Genomic DNA, 17539 nt, shown 5'->3' with positions numbered 1-17539 from the left:
TTTCTGCTGTGGCACCCTGGCTGTGGAATGAGCTCCCTAGAGAGGTTTGCCTGGTGCCTACGTTGTACTCCTTTTGGCACCAGGTGAAGACCTTTTTTTATTTTCCCAGTATTGTAGCATTTTAGCTGCCTAGTCTTTTATCTCTGCTGTTTTAAATCTGTATTTTAAATCTCTGCTTTGCTGCTGGGTTTTATTCTGGTTGTACTGTTATACTGTGGGTTTAAGGTTTTATATTTTATATTGTTTTATGCTGTACCTTGTGGTTTTACTTTTTGTGAACTGCCCAGAGAGCTCCGGCTATTGGGCAGTATAGAAACTAAATAAATAAATAAAATACTGCAGTCTGTGGCATTTATTCAGCACCAACGGCAGAAAGTTGGACTTCAGGTGTGTAAGACGTGAGTGCACTTCTCCTAAAACAGGGGTGGGCAACTTCCGAGGGTCTGTGGGCCAATTTCTAATCCTTGGAACCCTGCCAGGGTGCTGCACAGTCCCATGAATCACCACCACTGAATTGTCACAGAAATCCAGCAGCAATTAATGGGCAGCAATTAATGGGCAGCAACCCCCCCCTTCACTTTAAAACAAGGTGCGTAGGGCGTGCGCTCCTTGTTTTAATGTGAAATTGCACTCCTGGAAGCACCGGGGGCTGCAATTCAGTGGCGGCAAGGGGCACAAAATCTGACAACTCAGACGAAGTTTCAGTTTCCCCCACGTTCATTTTTTTGAAAATCGAGTTCTTTGTCTCAACGATGAAAAAACGTGAATTTTGATAAGTTATTATGAAAAATGTACTGAAATGAAATTCTCATTCTCTCCACATTGCCAATGGATAATGCCAACCTGAGGGTTGGTACTAAAGCATCTGTTTATTTATTCAGTTCAGTTTATGAACTGCAGTGAGGTGCATCTTTGATGGGAAAGGGGGCGGTTAGCAGCAAGACTGCTGGCCCTCATCCTTCAGTCTTTTCTTTGGTTGCTTCTATGCTGCTCATTATAATACACTGTGATGGGCTGTAACTTGCTCCCATACCCCACATCAGCACCACCAGCGAACATGAGTTGCTGTTGCTTTTAAAATGTTTTGTTCTATTGCTTTGGTCTTTACTGGAGAAAAGTTAGGGTTGCCCCACCAGCACACAGAGGGGTGGCGGGGGGGGGGGGGATGTCCTTTTCTCTGTTGTCAAACTGATGCTATATTCAGCAAACAGAATTGAGAATGCAGGACAGGCTGTTGTATGGATGGGTGAACATCTCCCTCTGTGCCTCAAAAACAAGTGTCGAGTTGCAAGTATTCCTTACAACTACTTCAAAAACATTGAGTGTGTAGCGACTGATGGAAATAAACTGCCATTTTTTTCCTCCGTGTGCTTAGGCACCGCAAGTAATCCAACACAGAATACTCAACAGTATCCAGTGAACGGGATCCTAGGAGGACTGGGCTCGCTTACTGTAAAAATACCTTCAGCAAAAACAGTGGCCAAAATCAAATGGATTTTCCAAACCAAGAACAACCGTATACTCCTAATTGCTGAATTCCGAGATGGAAATTTGGAGCGGCCTGATCCTCATGACAGGTTTGGGCAGCGGCTGGAAATGCTGCATGAGAACACGCTGAGGATCAAAGACCTGAAGATGGAGGACAGTGGGGTATATAAGGGTCAGGTGAGGTTCGATACAGCTGAGATCACAGAGCATTTGTTTAACCTCACTGTCTATGGTAAGTAACTATTTCTGCATCGTTGTCTGTCTGTGGAGATGGAATACCATTTTTTCCTATGCAGTTATTGAGAGCTGTGGGGTACTTAAAGGTCCACCTGCATCCAAGCCATCCTGACTGCACCCTAGGAGGTCCTTCTCTCTTCTGCGGTTGCTGCTTCTTCCATGGGAGGTTTGTCTGGACCCTTTCCTTTTGTACTTTCTGCTGCTTTACACTGCTTTGTTTGGGTGAGCTATCCATTCGTTAGGGATGTACGAAACGACTTACCTGTTTCGTTTCGTACATCCATGGTGGGGGGGGGGGAGGCACTCCGTCCCTCCCCCCAAAATCCTCGATGGCCAGCTCCACTCCGCGGCGAGTCGGGGCTGTGCAGGGACACAAATGGCAGCCACCGTAGCCGCCGCCATTTGCGTCCCTTTTTTTGCCGTGATAGGCTACGTAAATATTTACATAGCCTATCACCGCCTCCACAGGGACGCAAATGGCCTATGTAAATATGTAAAAAGTATTTACGTAGCCTATCACGGCTAAAATGGTGAAGCGAATGGCGTTCACGCAGAGCAGAGTGAACAGCAGCAGATGAGTGCTCCGTTTCGTGTGCCTTTCGCGGGGTGGGGGGGTGGGGGGCTTCATTCCGCCACAGGTTTCGGGGGGCCGAATGCACTGGCATTCAGCCTCACCGAGATCCGTGGCGGAATTCTCCGCCATCCCTACCATTCATAGTTTTTTTGTGCTGAATGGTTAATTTGTCTTTTTTATGTTTAATTTTATCTTGTTGTTTGCATTTGACCTGCTATGGTCTTCTCCACCTTGTGTGCTATATTGTTGTTGTTGTTGTTCAGTCGTTCAGTCGTGTCCGACTCTTCGTGACCCCATGGACCACAGCACGCCAGGCCTTCCTGTCCTGCGCTCTCTCCCGGAGCGTGCTCAAGTTCATATTCATTGCATGCGTGATGCTATCTAGCCATCTCATCCTCTGCCGTCCCCTTCTCCTTTTGCCTTCAGTCTTTCCCAGCATCAGGGTCTTTTCCAGGGAGTTTTCTCTTCGCATTAGGTGGCCAAAATATTGGAGCTTCAGCTTCATTATCTGTCCTTCCAATGAGCACTCAGGGTTGATTTCCTTTAGGATGGACTGATTGGACCTCCTTGCAGTCCAGGGGACTCGTAAGAGTCTTCTCCAGCACCACAGTTCGAAAGCATCAATTCTTCGGCGCTCAGCCTTCCTTATAGTCCAGCTCTCACAGCCATACGTTGCTGCTAGAAAAACCATAGCTTTGATTAGACGGACCTTTGTCGGCAAGGTGATGTCTCTGCTTCTTACTATGCTGTCTAGGTTGGCCACAGCTTTCCTCCCAAGGAGCAAGCGTCTTTTAATTTCATGGCTACAGTCACCGTCTGCGGTGATCTTGGAGCCCAAGAAAGTAAAATCTGTCACTGCTTCCATTTCTTCCCCTTCTATATGCCAGGAAGTGATGGGGCCAGATGCCATGATCTTAGTTTTTTTAATGTTGAGTTTCAAACCAGCTTTTGCACTCTCCTCTTTCACCCTCAACAAGAGGCTCTTGAGATCCTCTTCGCTTTCTGCCATTAGGGTGGTATCGTCTGCGTATCGGAGGTTGTTGATAATTCTCCCAGCAATCTTAATTCTGACCTCTGATTCATCCAACCCGGCATTTCTCATGATGTACTCTGCATATAAGTTAAATAAGCAGGGTGACAATATGCAGCCTTGTCGTACTCCTTTCCCAATTTTGAACCAATCGGTTGTTCCATGTCTGGTTCTTACTGTTGCTTCTTGACCCTCGTACAGGTTTCTCAGGAGACAGGTAAGGTGGTCTGGTACTCCCATCACTTTAAGAATTTGCCACAGTTTGTTGTGATCCACATAATCAAAGGCTTTAGCGTAGTCAATGAAGCAGAAATAGACGTTTTTCTGGAATTCTCTTGCTTTCTCCATGATGCAGCGAATGTTGGCAATTTGATCTCTCGTTCCTCTGCCTCTTCGAAACCCAGCTTGTACTTCTGGTAGTTCTCGGTTCGCATACTGCTGAAGCCTCGCTTGTAGGATTTTGAGCATCACCTTGCTGGCATGTGAAATGAGCGCAATGGTGCGGTAGTTTGAACACTCTTTGGCGTTGCCCTTCTTTGGAATTGGAATGTAAACTGACCTTTTCCAGTCTTGTGGCCACTGTTGAGTGTTCCAGATTTGTTGGCATATTGAATGCAGCACTTTAACAGCATCATCTTTTAGGATTTTAAATAGCTCGGCTGGAATATTGTCATCTCCGCTAGCTTTGTTGTTACTAATGCTTCCTAAGGCCCACTTGACTTCACTCTCTAGGATGTCCGGCTCAAGTTCAGTGACCACACTATCATGGCTATCAGGGACATTCAGATCTTTCCTGTATAGTTCTTCTGTGTATTCTTGCCACCTCTTCTTAATCTCATCTGCTTCTGTTAGGTCCCTGCCTTCTTTGTCCTTTATCATGCCCGTCTTTGCACAAAACATTCCCTTGAGATCTCCAATTTTCTTGAAGAGATCTCTAGTCTTTCCCATTCTGTTGTTTTCCTCGATTTCTTTGCATTGTTCATTTAAGAAGGCCTTCTTGTCTCTCCTTGCTATTCTCTGGAACTCTGCATTCAGTTGGATATATCTTCCCCTTTCTCCCTTGCTTTTCGCTTCCCTTCTTTCGTGAGCTACTTGTAAAGCCTCATCAGACAGCCACTTGGCTTTCTTGCATTTCTTTTTCTTTGGGATGGATTTCGTTGCTGCCTCCTGAACAATGTTACGGACCTCCGTCCATAGTTCCTCAGGCACTCTGTCTATCAGGTCTAATCCCTGAAATCTATTCCTCACCTCCACTGTATATTCATCAGGGCTTTGATTTAGGTCATACCTGAACGGTTTAGTGGTTTTCCCGACGTTCTTCAATTTAAGCCGAAATTTTGCAAGAAGCAGCTCATGATCTGAGCCACAGTCAGCTCCAGGTCTTGTTTTTACTGACTGTATGGAGCTTCTCCATCTTTGGCTGCAAAGGACATAATCAATCTGATTTCGATATTGACCATCTGGTGACATCCATGTGTAGAGTCGCCTCTTGTGCTGTTGGAAAAGAGTGTTTGCTATGATCAGCATGTTCTCTTGGCAAAACTCTATTAGCTTTTGTCCTGCTTCATTTTGTACACCAAGGCCATGCCTGCCTGTTATCCCGGTGATTTCTTGACTTCCTACTTTAGCATTCCAATCCCCTATGATGAAGAGGACATCTTTTTTTGGTGTTAGTTCTAGAAGGTGTTGTAGGTCTTCATAGAACCGATCAACCTCAGCTTCTTCGGCCTCAGTGGTTGGGGCATAGACTTGAATTACTGTGATGTGGAATGGTTTGCCTTGGATTCGTACTGAGATCATTCTATCATTTTTAAGATTGTACCCCAGTACTGCTTTTCCCACCCTTTGGTTGACTATGAGTGCTACTCCATTTCTTCTAAGGGATTCTTGCCCACAGTAGTAGATATGATGGTCACCTGAATTAAATTTGCCCATGCCTGTCCATTTTAGTTCACTGATTCCCAAGATGTCGATGTTCAATCTTGCCATCTCATGTTTGACCACCTCCAGCTTACCTTGATTCATTGATCTGACATTCCAGGTTCCTAAACAATATTGTTCTTTACAGCATCGGATTTTCTTTTCACCACCAGACACATCCACAGCTGAGTGTCCTTTCGGGTTTGGCCCAGCCGCTTCACGCTTTCTGGCGCTACTTGGAAATACCCTCTGCTCTTCCCCAGTAGCATATTGGACACCTTCCGACCTGAGGGGCTCATCTTCCGGCGTCATCTCTTTTAGCCTTGTGATACGTTCCATGGGGTTTTCTTGGCAAGAATACTGGAGTGGGTTGCCATTTCCTTCTCCAGTGGACCACATTTTGTCAGAACTCTCTGCCATGACCTGTCCGTCTTGGGTGGCCCTGCACGGCATAGCTTATGGCTTCACTGAGTTACAGAAGCCCCTTCGCCACAACAAGGCAGTGATCCATGAAGGGGGTGTGCTATATTAATTTTTGTTTAATGGAAAGGCAGGATATATGTTATCCTAAAAAAGTAAACACACTTCATAGCCTCCTCGCTTTTGTGCAACAGAACCAGTGCCGGCACCAGAGATATTCCCCCGTCTTATCTCCAAGACTCCAAGGAGGTGCAATGTGACCCTGCAGTGTCAGGTGTCTCCAGAGAGGGGATTTAGCATCTCCTGGAAAAAAGGAATCCCCCCCAGGCTCCTAGGAGAAGATTCAGATGAGCACCAGCTCTCTAACGGCACAGATCTCCACTTGTCACAGCAGCCCAACTGTTTCGACTCCACGTTTACCTGTCTGGTCAGCAATCCTGCTGATCAGAAGATCACCTCATTTAATTTGAGCACTATCTGCCAAGGTGAAGGTGAGCAAATAGTCGTGTTTTTGGCTACGGAAGTTGAGAAGTGCATTCAAAACATTTGGGAGTCTTCTGGCACCTTGAAGACTAATACATTTATTATGGCAGAAGGTTTTGCGGACCATAGTCTGCTTCACCCAGTGCCTGGAGTGTGATCCTAAACTGTCAGGAGTACATACATGGGTGCGGGGAGATCTTGTCGAGAAATGGTGCCTTTTGCTTCTTTTACATGCTGTTGCTGCATATCTCTCAAGTAAGTTTTGTTCCCCTTTGCAGATGAAAATCAGGCAAGGCACAGGTGGCTCCTTGTCCTTCTCTTCATGGTATTTCTCATCCTGCATGTAGGGTTTGTGACCATTTGGGCATGGAAAAAAAGAAGGAAATCCCAGCTCACAAAGGTAGGAAACGTTATATTAAACTTTGGCCCCTGTCCACCAGGGCTGCAGTTGCCAAATACCCATCTTGCTGCTTTAGTTTATCCTTAGATGCGGCTTTGCCAATGTGTCTCACGCACCTTAAGGTTGGGTAGATCTATGGAGTTCCGTTTTGAGTATATCTCATTTCCCTGACTGCAAATTCATTTCAGGCCGTGTTCGCATCAGTTTGCAAACATTGCAAGATTTTCCATGCAGAAAAAGTCCATGCATTTTCATGCATTTTATATGCACCTTGCAACAAACTCATGTGCTAGACAGATGTCACAATAAACTCATTAAAGCAGTTCCTCATTTCTGTGTATTTCACCCTGAGAGGTTGCTGTCTGCCCCTGAGGTAAGTGAATGCATCATGTCCCACCATATCTCAAAACCAGAAGCAGGGTTAGGAATCGGGACAAGCAAGAAGTTTGTTTGTTTTTGATAAAGAATTCACCAAAATGTGCAAATTTCAGGACAGAAAGAACTTGAGATTTTAACAATTCAGATGCGAGAGAAAGCAAAACTGACAGATTCATCCATTCCTAGCTAGGGTCGGCTCTGGCCCTCCAGGGTCCTAGGCTGAGGCCTCTCAGGGTAGATAGTACTTGGTGGTAGACGGGGCATTTGGATTCCAAATAAGGCAGTGCCACATATCCATACCCTGTTCCTTTTGCCAAATGGCTTGCAACTGGACGACAAAAACAGCTTGTGTTTATCTTTCTTCCTTTTTCCCTTTCAGTGTTCTAATATGTCCTTTCACAAGAGCTGAAGGAAGTCTCTCCATACCATTGTGTGCATGACAGCTGCTTCTGGTTTTCAGCCAGTGGCTTACCCTACTTACATCCAATTTTATTGCATTTGCTACTGCTACATATTTAAACTGGTGTGTTGTTGTATAGTACTGTATGCTAGCATAAAATATTCGATTTTAACCTTCTGTAAGTTTAAGGTGGTTTTATCATTTTTTACTGTTTTATATTGTAAGCCTATGGTATTGAAAGTCAGCTAAGAAATAAATAAAATAAATGAACACTTTCCTAATAAAATAAATTCATCAAACCATCATCTTCAGTAACAAAGAACCCTTGAAGAAACAACCCATTTGGCAGTGAAGCCATATTTTTTAAAATATGGTTTTCTGGCAAAGGGGTTATTTGGATTGGAAGGAGTTTAGTTTGTGGAGGTTTTTATGTTGCATAGGAGCACTGAGGAGTATATGCAAGAATACTTTTTCCACTGTTTTTATACTGAATTGGGGAAAGGCAATAATATATTTTCCTTCTGAGAAATTATTTTTTAAAACTATTTTTTCATATTTATGAAGGAATAAACATGTTTTCTTCTGCCAGGTCCATGATCAAAACTCCAAAACGCTCTCTCTTTCTTGGAGAAATCCAGAAGGGAAACTACAGGATTACCAAATATGGTGGTTTAGTGGAGTGGAACTGAGGAATTCCTAATTTTAATATCTGTCTCCAACTGAGGAATGTGGGAGATTCTACCATGAAACAGCTGAATTAGAATTAATTGACAAAATGTATTTATTTTTATATGGGACTGAAGAGACAATAGTTTCCCATCCCACTATAGGTGTCATGACTGTGTTCTCATCAATTACTGCTGTGGTGAAGGGTCAGTGTGCTTATTGCATACATTTACTCTGCAATTAGGGATGTCTGAGAACTCTGCAACAAATTCAAATGAGTTCGGATTTCTATGACTCTGACCTGCGAATTCCACCGTGGATCAGCTTCTATGGACTTGCAGACCAGTTTTTCACTTTTCAGGGGTGAAAAAATGCATTCATTTTTATGTATCTGACTCTTCGTGTGTGTGAAAGCTCATGCCGAAATACATTTGGTAGTCTCTAAGGGTGAAACTAACTGTGCTCCTAAGCACACGTAGCAGTGCGATGCCTGATTGCCTTACTTATGTGTGTGTAAAATATGCAGATTCTATTGGAGATTTTCTTTCTTTTTTAATACCTCCCCGCCATGGCAGGGGGGTGGAATCTGGGGCCAAAAATGGGTGGGGAAGTTTAAATCCCCCTCCTGAATCACCATGGCCCTGAACTGAACCAGTGCCGTGCACACTTACACACAAATAAGAAAGGCAATCGCACATAGCTCTACTATGCGTGATTGTTGTTCAGTCGTTCAGTCGTGTCCGACTCTTCGTGACCCCATGGCCCAGAGCACGCCAGGCCTTCCTGTCCTCCGCTCTCTCCCGGAGCATGCTCAAGTTCATCTTCATTGCATTGGTGATACTATCTAGCCATCTCATCCTCTGCCATCCCCTTCTCCTTTTGCCTTCGATCTTTCCCAGCATCAGGGTCTTTTCCAGGGAGTTTTCTCTTCGCATTAGGTGGCCAAAATATTTGAGCTTCAGCTTCAGCATCTGTCCTTCCAATGAGCACTCAGGGTTGATTTCCTTTAGGATGGACTGATCTGACCTCCTTGCAGTCCAGGGGACTCGCAAGAGTCTTCTCCAGCACCACAGTTCGAAAGCATCGATTCTTTGGCGCTCAGCCTTCCTTATAGTCCAGCTCTCACAGCCATACGTTGCTCCTGGGAAAACCATAGCTTTGATTAGACGGACCTTTGTCGGCAAGGTGATGTCTCTGCTTCTTACTATGCTGTCGAGGTTTGCCATAGCTTTCCTCCCAAGGAGCAAGCGTCTTTTAATTTCAAGGCTGCAGTCACCATCTGTGGTGATCTTGGAGCCCAAGAAAATAAAATCTGTCACTGCTTCCATTTCTTCCCCTTCTATATGCCAGGAAGTGATGGGGCCAGATGCCATGATCTTAGTTTTTTTAATGTTGAGTTTCAGACCAGCTTTTGCACTCTCCTCTTTCACCCTCAACAAGAGGTCCATGGGGTCATGAAGAGTCGGACATGACTGAACAACAACAACAAAGGCGCCAGAAGTCCCATCACTGCAACAGACTCATATGGCTACTTATATGGAAGCTACAAACCACATTGTTATCTGTGCTGAGCAGTGAGTGAGCAAGGAAATCCCAACGGTCTTTATAATCACTTTGATTTTTTTTAACTAGCAGTTCAGCTGAAAAGGCTCCCAGAAAGGCTTAAACAAGATGAGGCTGGACGGCCATCTGTCAGGGATGCTCTGACTTAGATTCCTGCACTGAGCAGGGTTTGGACTCGATGGTCTTGAAGACCCCTTCTAACCCTAGGATTCTATCATTCTAAGTGTCGGGGAAACAAACAGAGTAAGAACCATCCCAGCCCGAAGGATGAGGCTGGTGGTCACATATCTGAAATCACACTTTATTCAAAACGTGCATACACGGGTAATTCACCAAGGAACTACAAACTGGGGGAACAGGTTACATGGTTTATAAAGAAAACAAAACACATACAAAAATATCAAAACAAAATATCAAAAGTTAGCATAGGCTACCTCTATCCAATCACATGGGGTTTAAGCTGGTCATGCAAGCACGCATCAGGCATTTATCACATGTACAGGTCACAGCTTGAGCTCAAACACTTGCAACTTCTTGCAAGGCAGTGCCTTATCTCATGAAGCAGCAGGGCTCCGAGAGAACCATTGTCTTCAAGAGATAGGAGCCTCGTGATTCAGTCAGAGCCTTTATCTGTGCTTAGGAATGTTTATTTCACGCTCTCACCCAGTTGTTTGTGTCTGATTTTTCACAGTAATTCTCTTATGACATGCTTAATACTTTTCCATCTTGGGGACTTTGGTTCAGGCCTGCAGAAAAGTCTTTTTGGACTTTTCTCCTACACAAGAGAGTCTGTGCCTGCAGACTTACAAGCTAAAATACACGGCACAAGAAAAAAATAAGGATGAGGAGGGAAGAGGAAAACAAGCAAACCCATCAGGCACCATATCTTAAAAGTTACATAACGAGCAGCTTGAATGGAAACAATTCAGGGAGAGGGGGAATCAAACTGAGCTGGCCTCAGAGCTGATAGTGAATGTCTGTAACCCTGGAGAGCCACTGCCAGTCAGTGGAGACCTGGGATAGGCAACCTGGAGCCCCCCAGATGTTTTGCGAGTATGGCTCTGATAGTCCCTTACAACTGGCCATGTTTGCTGGGGCTGATGGTGGTTGTGGTCCAAGACATCTGGAGGGCGCCAGATTGCCCGTAGACACTGCCGAGCTAGAGGGAGCAGCGTTCTGGCTCCGTATGAAGCAGCTTCCTGTGTAGGTCACGACAGTGCACAAGGATTCTGCTGGTAGACCAGCAAAGCCATCTCTCCTGGATAAAAAACCATTTAGCTACTGGTAACCTTCAGGTTAGATTATTCTGTGTGGGGCTGCCTTGAAAAAGCATGCAGAAAATACAGCTGGTCCAGAAGGAAAGGTTTGCCTGAAGCTTTCAGATCAGGGAACTTACAAAAGGAAGCCTCCCTTTTTAAATGCTCACGAACAGGACTGAGGCAAGTAAGACCCTGCTCACCTCGATCCTTCGAGCACCACTACCCCCTCCCCACTTTCCTGTCCCAAGCTCCAGCCACTTATTTTGGCGCATGAGACGGACAGAGGCAGGCGTTGGGCCTTCCAGGAGCCTGGTGGAACGTGTTTTCTCTCCAGGTGAAGCACTAGGCTACCAGTCCCAAAATCCTGGGTGGGAAAATAGCACTATTTGCATCATTCCTGCCAGGGAGAAGGTCTCAAAGGACCTACCACCATCCCCTGTTAGAGTATGCAGTCCTCTGTTTGAAGGGCTGTGCAGTCCAAGTCTGCTTTAAAGATCAGCAGCCCTAAGAAGGGGGAGCCCAAGGACCTGGAATTTGCCCATCAACAGTTAGCAGTGCTGGAACAGCAGACTGAGCAGGACAGGAACAGTTCACCTGGTCACAGTCTTCCCCACTATCTTGGGATGTATGGTTAGAGGCAGTATTCTGGACTAGATCAGGAATGGGTGGATCTGTCAGGTCTGCTTTTGCGGACTTCATCCTTTTCCCACCTCCAATCTGTTCCATGCTGCTTGTGGATGTTGTTTTCTATGGGGGGGAATCCACATGGAGAGGGGAGGGTTGCATATTTTTAAAAATCTGCATTTTTGTCCACATTTTTCAACATGTATGAATTTCTTGTATGCATCCATCACCTAAAAAGTGTTTGCATGCTTTTTTGGAAACGTCTGCATTTTTCGTTGCACTTTTCAAATGTGCACATTTAATCAGTTGCATTTTTTTTCCTGTTCTGCAGAACGCATCGCAAGTCCAGACATGAACACATTTCCAAATGCAAAGTGTTTTTGTGGTCCACATCCATTTCTGGTGTGGATTGGAGAAATCTGCAAATAAATAATCCGGCAGAGCAGATTTCTCATGCACCCTATATAGGACTTTGGGCTGATCCAGCATGGCTCTTCTGATGTTCTTATGAATTTATACTCCCCCTATTTTCAGATTGTGAATATTAGTGTGTGTGTGACGTGTGTGTGTCTGTGTCTGTGTCTGTGTGTGTATGTATAACAGTGCATTAGACAATGGTGTATGCTTTATGTATTTAATTTTTTTTAAGCCAGCATGTGTGTGTGGAGCCAGGATATCTCAAGGTCTGCATACTTCCACAACTTGAACCTACCCAATCACTTATAGTTCATCTGCAGATGTGCCCCCAGCTACTGTTTTAAAAAGGCTGGGGGGGGAATGATTTCTCACCCCCCCTCTGTTCGATGCCCCCCTGTATAGACTCCATGTCTATAATAGCAAATGGTGTGCACATTCCTCATATCATCCAGTTCTCCCCAATATTACTTTCAGTTCCTATATTAAGTACCCAGCTTACATATTCTCCTTTGCTCTAAGCATTATGTGAGCTATAGAGAAAGGGTGGGCAGAAAGTAGATCGCCAGAAGTTTAGGACTTCAACTCCCAGCATTCCTGACCGTCGGCCATGCTAACAGGGAGCTTCTGGGAGTAGAAGTCCAAAACAGCAGGAGATCTACCTTCCGCCTGCCTCTGCTAGAGAGAACTGGAACCTATGCAAAGGATCTTATCCTATTCTGTAATGCTGTCTTGTGTGTGATTTACAAAAAAGCAACAGGACTATGTTCATAGACAAATTGATCAAAACTTTTATATTCACCATGGCCACGACTTTAGAATGTTAACATTTATTTTCACTATTTGAGGAGCCTCAAATGGCAAAAATTTGATGCAGGCGTTAATGTAGTTTGCTTTTTCTGTGATGAAAACGCTACATTTGGTGGAAAGAAGGCATATAAAGCATTTCAGAACAACAGATGCTGGCTTCTTGCACAAGCAGGCTGCAGCCTTGCAAATGCTTCATATCCCTGCCAGATCTGTTCACGATTCTTCCTTGAACATCCACCCAGTTAAGCAATCCCAACAATGCCTTTACCAAGTCTTGGCCTCAGAAGTCAGACCCTGTTTCCAATGTCAGGTTGAAGCTCTGGAACTGAAAGTGGAAATAATGACGACAGTATTTTCGAGCCTGTATAGAGCACCCTTTAGTAATTACTGAGTAACCAACAGGCATCCCACACACTTTGGGGTTTAGAAGATGGCCTTCCAGATCAGTCAGTGTGAGCTGCAGACAGTGTGAGCTGTGACGTCTTTCAATTTAGAAATTAAGCATTAGCCTTTTTGCATGTAGGATTTTACATGATAAAGATGAAAGGGTTCAGGCCCTGGAGAAAACAAAATGGTAAAGTGGAAGGAAGGAAGGAAGGAAGGAAGGAAGGCAGGCAGGCAGGCAGTCTGCCGGCTGCATTCAGAGAATTTGGAATGGGCGCGACGATCCCCCTTCACCCCTCCAGTGGCTTCCCTACATTCAACACACCCACCTTCCTCTTTCAAGAGAGTCAGTTGCTCTGAAAGGGGGGTGAGAAACAGAACTTGGCTTAAAAGTCTGAGATGTGCCGAGAGACTCATCATGTTCGTTTTATTTACCAGAACACCGAATCCTCTCCTCTGTATGGACTAGGAGTAAACAAAGGTGGGTGTGTACAGGAGGCTCTCTCTCCTTCTACAGCCAGCAGGAGATGGTGGTGAAATGCATCAACAGAAGCCTCAGGACCCCACTTCTCTTTGCAACATTAACCTGCTCTTTTCTTGGTAAGTCCTCCAACACTCAGCACAAGGAAACGTAAGCCTGGTTTGTCACGAAGGGAACAGAACGGTGTGTTTTTAAGCACAAGTGTGGAGATGGTGAAATGTGTATCAGCTCTGTTACTACAAGATGTTGCCTTAGCGTGAGTGTTTAGTCCATAACTTTCATGAGATTATATAAGGAACTGCAACACAAGCAGAAACAAGTGGCATTTAACACAATCTGTGGATCAACTGCTCAGGGCATTTAAAAACTATTTTCATTCATTCAAGAGGCCTGCATCTCTTCTTTAATAGCAGGGGAAAGCCATTTTTGTTACAATTTTAGCTTGGCATTTTATTTTAAACCCATTCTTTTCTAACTTCCTTTATCTCTCTGCACCCCAGAGCATGCACATTCTCCACTCTGCACCCCATACATTACCAGCTTTTTCTGTTTCTCTTCCCACAGGTCCCTCTATAAATCCATTTCTCAGTTACCCCTCTTTCTCGCTCTGTACCACCACAGGTCTCTCTGCACATCCATCTCCATTATCCTGTTTTTCTCTCTTCCCTCCTCCACAGATCACAGCATCCTCATCTCTTAGCTGTCCCACACTTTTCCCTCCAGCCAACAGGTCTCTTACCTCTCTCCTCATCCCGTATTATGCAGGAGACTCAACAATGTTGTTTTAATTATTCTTAAAAGGCACAGTTGAGATGTGTGTGTAACTAGTGTGTAACACACCCAGTAGGGCAGTTTTGGACATGCCGGTCTTTGAATTCTGGTCCAAAAGGTCACACAAAAGAATTTCATTTCCATGACTTCACATTTTCTGTAGTCCCTCTCACTCAAATAGGGGATATTTGTTTTGTTTATATGTATTCTTCAAGGACTTAACATGGGTAAGAGTAGTTCTGAATTAAATAGATGGATCCATGACCCTTAAAAGGACACACAAAAGTCAGGGGGAAAAGACAAGAGAGGAGGAACAAAGAAAGACTAAACTGAGTTTGAAAAGGCTGATATATTAACAAGAATATATGACAATTTGCTCTTCTGATGCAAGGCAAAAGGCCAGTGCCAGCCTGATGTAAAAGCGGCATCAACGTTTGTCCTTTGGCTGGGGAAAAACAAAAATTCTCCACTTTTTCTTTCCCTGCTCCTTAATAGGCACTGTAGGTGATCAAGCCTACAAAGTGAATGGGATCCTGGGAGGATCTGTCAACTTTTCTATAAAGTTGTCTTCAGAAAAGACAAGGCCCGATTGGACCTTTAAAAACACTGACTGGACCTTTAAAAACAAAACCGGCTACCAACTTCAGATTGCTGAACTCAAGAATGGAAGATTTGAGCAGCTTAATGCCAGTGACAGGTTTGGGCAGCGGCTGGAAATAGTCAACGTGACCACACTCAGGATCAAAGGCCTGGAGATGGAGGACGAGGGGGAATACAAGGCAGAGGTGAGGCATTTCCCAGCAGAGATTCAATACCACAGATTTCACCTTGCTCTCTATGGTAAGTAATTATTTTGTCATTCTTTCCTGTCACGCTTGTGGAACTGGCCATGGGAAAGTATCGACACCATTTGCAGTCACAGCCCAGGGGCACAACCATGATGCCCTGCTCGTTCACTTTAACAGAACCAGTGCCAGAGCCTCAGATAGTCCCTCAACAGCCACAGAAGGCTCCAGATGTGTGCAACGTAACCCTGCGGTGTCAGGTGTCTGGAAAGGGGGGATTTAATTTCTCCTGGATAAGAGGGACTCCCCTCGGAGCCCTAGAAGAAGATTCAGACTGGTACCAGGTCTCCAATAGCAGCATGGATCTCCACTTATTCTGGCGGCCCAACACTTCAGACTCCACCGTCACCTGCCTGGTCAGCAATCCAGCTGATCAGAAGAGCGTCACCTTCGACGTGCTCAGCATCTGCCAGAGCGAGGGTGAGTCAGATTAGAAGCCGCGAGTGACTTTCATATTCAGACAGATAATCCAGGGGGAAGCTGGCTTAGTGATTCATGGGGACATCCTCTCCAAATTGGGGGGATGTCGCGAAAAATGTGTATGGTGGGAAAGAAGGCAGGTCTCCAGTGTCTGAGCCTTCCCCTCTGAAATGTCCAATGGTGCCCAATACAGTCCGAGGCAAGCAAAGCAGATTTCTGTTAATAAGGGCAGAGGATGTCTATGCCAGTGCTGTGGGCTATGGCAGCCCTTTCTTGTTACTCTTAGGTTTGGGAATTAGACTTAAAATGTGTCCTTGAAAACCGAGTTTTGAATTCCAGCTTTGAAGTTTAGATTTGAAGATCTGGCCAAATTTGTGCAAAATGGCATTTCTGCCCTCATCTTGGCACATGGTTGAAATCAGAGCTGGAATAATTCCAGTGCGGGTTCTGGGGCAAGGACATGGGAGGACCCTTCCTCAGTAGAGCACAACAAAAAGGGGTAATTCCAAAGCAGTGACTGACCACCAGCAGGATCCTCTCGGCGGGCTGAAATAAAAGATTTTGGGAAGACTAGGCGGCAGTGCGGCACTTCCAAAGGAGAAAGCTGCTCTCCTAGGAAGAGAGATGACTTCTGAAGACAGGAGGCCCTTTCAGCTACCTGAGGTTCAGCTAGGCTGCTGTGCCCTCACATTGCCTCTTGCTCACTTTGCACCTCCCTCATAAAAGCAGAGGCTCCTTTCATCCTGATAAAAGGGCCATGACAGAAACACACGCCCCAGGTGTCTCAGTGGACTAGAGCAGTTAATTCATTTGATCTGAATCCCAGTGGAAGTCTCTGTAATATTCAGTGAGATGCTCACTGGTTAAAAAAGCTTTAACAGCAGCTTTTATGGGATGTTGCTGGCATTCATAGTGACTTCAGACCCAAGAAGCAACACATGCCCTGGATGAAGCAAGGTGAAGTGTTGAAATATGCCTATTGTTCCAAGAAGGGACATCTATAAAATTTCCCATTTTTATTGTGCGTGCCAAGCTGTGTCCTAGAGAAATTCCCATGCTAAGGGCCCCTGGGAAATCAGCACAGGCAGCTTTCTGTTGTTGTTGTTGTCCAGTCGTTCAGTCGTGTCCGACTCTTCGTGACCCCATGGCCTATAGCACGCCAGGCCTTCCTGTCCTCTGCTCTCTCCCAGAGTGTCCTCAAGTTCATCTTCATTGCATCGGTGATGCTATCTAGCCATCATCCTCTGCCGTCCCCTTCTCCTTTTGCCTTCAATCTTTCCCAGCATCAGGATCTTTTCCAGTGACTTTTCTCTTCGCATTAGGTGACCAAAATATTTGAGCTTCAGTTTCAGTATCTGTCCTTCCAATGAGCAGTCAGGGTTGATTTCCTTTAGGATTGACTGATTGGACCTCCTTGCAGTCCAGGGGACTCGTAAGAGTCTTCTCCAGCACCACAGTTCGAAAGCATCAATTCTTCGGCACTCAGCCTTCCTTATAGTCCAGCTCTCACAGCCATACGTTGCTACTGGGAAAACCATAGCTTTGATTAGACGGACCTTTGTCGGCAAGGTGATGTCTCTGCTTCTTACTATGCTGTCTAGGTTGGCCATAGCTTTCCTCCCAAGGAGCAAGCGTCTTTTAATTTCATGGCTACAGTCACCGTCTGCGGTGATCTTGGAGACCAAAAAAATAAAATCTGTCACTGCTTCCATTTCTTCCCCTTCTGTATGCCAGGAAGTGATGGGGCCAGATGCCATGATCTTCATTTTTTTAATGTTGAGTTTCAAACCAGCTTTTGCACTTTCCACTTTCACCCTCAACAAGAGGCTTTTAGATCCTCCTTGCTTTCTGCCATTAGGGTGGTATCATCTGCGTATCTGAGGTTGTTGATAATTCTCCCGGCAATCTTAATTCCGACCTGTGATTCATCCAACCCGGCGTTTCTCATGATGTACTTTGCATATAAGTTAAA

At 45.1% G+C, this 17539-nt stretch overlaps 1 protein-coding gene across 1 annotated transcript in view; it reads left to right on the top strand.

The window, feature by feature from the left end:
* LOC146334708 (uncharacterized) overlaps window positions 1–17539 on the top strand; it is a 50820-nt gene that overhangs the window by 18890 nt on the left and 14391 nt on the right. The window contains exons 4-10 of the mRNA XM_084823629.1: window positions 1376–1720; window positions 5864–6160; window positions 6431–6552; window positions 11067–11152; window positions 13460–13650; window positions 14798–15142; window positions 15268–15567. Of these exons, the coding sequence (XP_084679755.1) occupies window positions 1376–1720; window positions 5864–6160; window positions 6431–6552; window positions 11067–11152; window positions 13460–13650; window positions 14798–15142; window positions 15268–15567 (1686 nt within the window). The remainder of the gene's footprint in view (window positions 1–1375; window positions 1721–5863; window positions 6161–6430; window positions 6553–11066; window positions 11153–13459; window positions 13651–14797; window positions 15143–15267; window positions 15568–17539) is intronic.

Source organism: Heloderma suspectum, chromosome 17 (genome assembly GCF_057233095.1).
Source record: "Heloderma suspectum isolate Gila_16-S chromosome 17, 16-S_ref, whole genome shotgun sequence".
Lineage (NCBI taxonomy): Eukaryota > Metazoa > Chordata > Lepidosauria > Squamata > Helodermatidae > Heloderma > Heloderma suspectum.
Note: the sequence above shows the minus strand (reverse complement) of the source record. Positions and strands in the feature narration are given on the sequence as shown.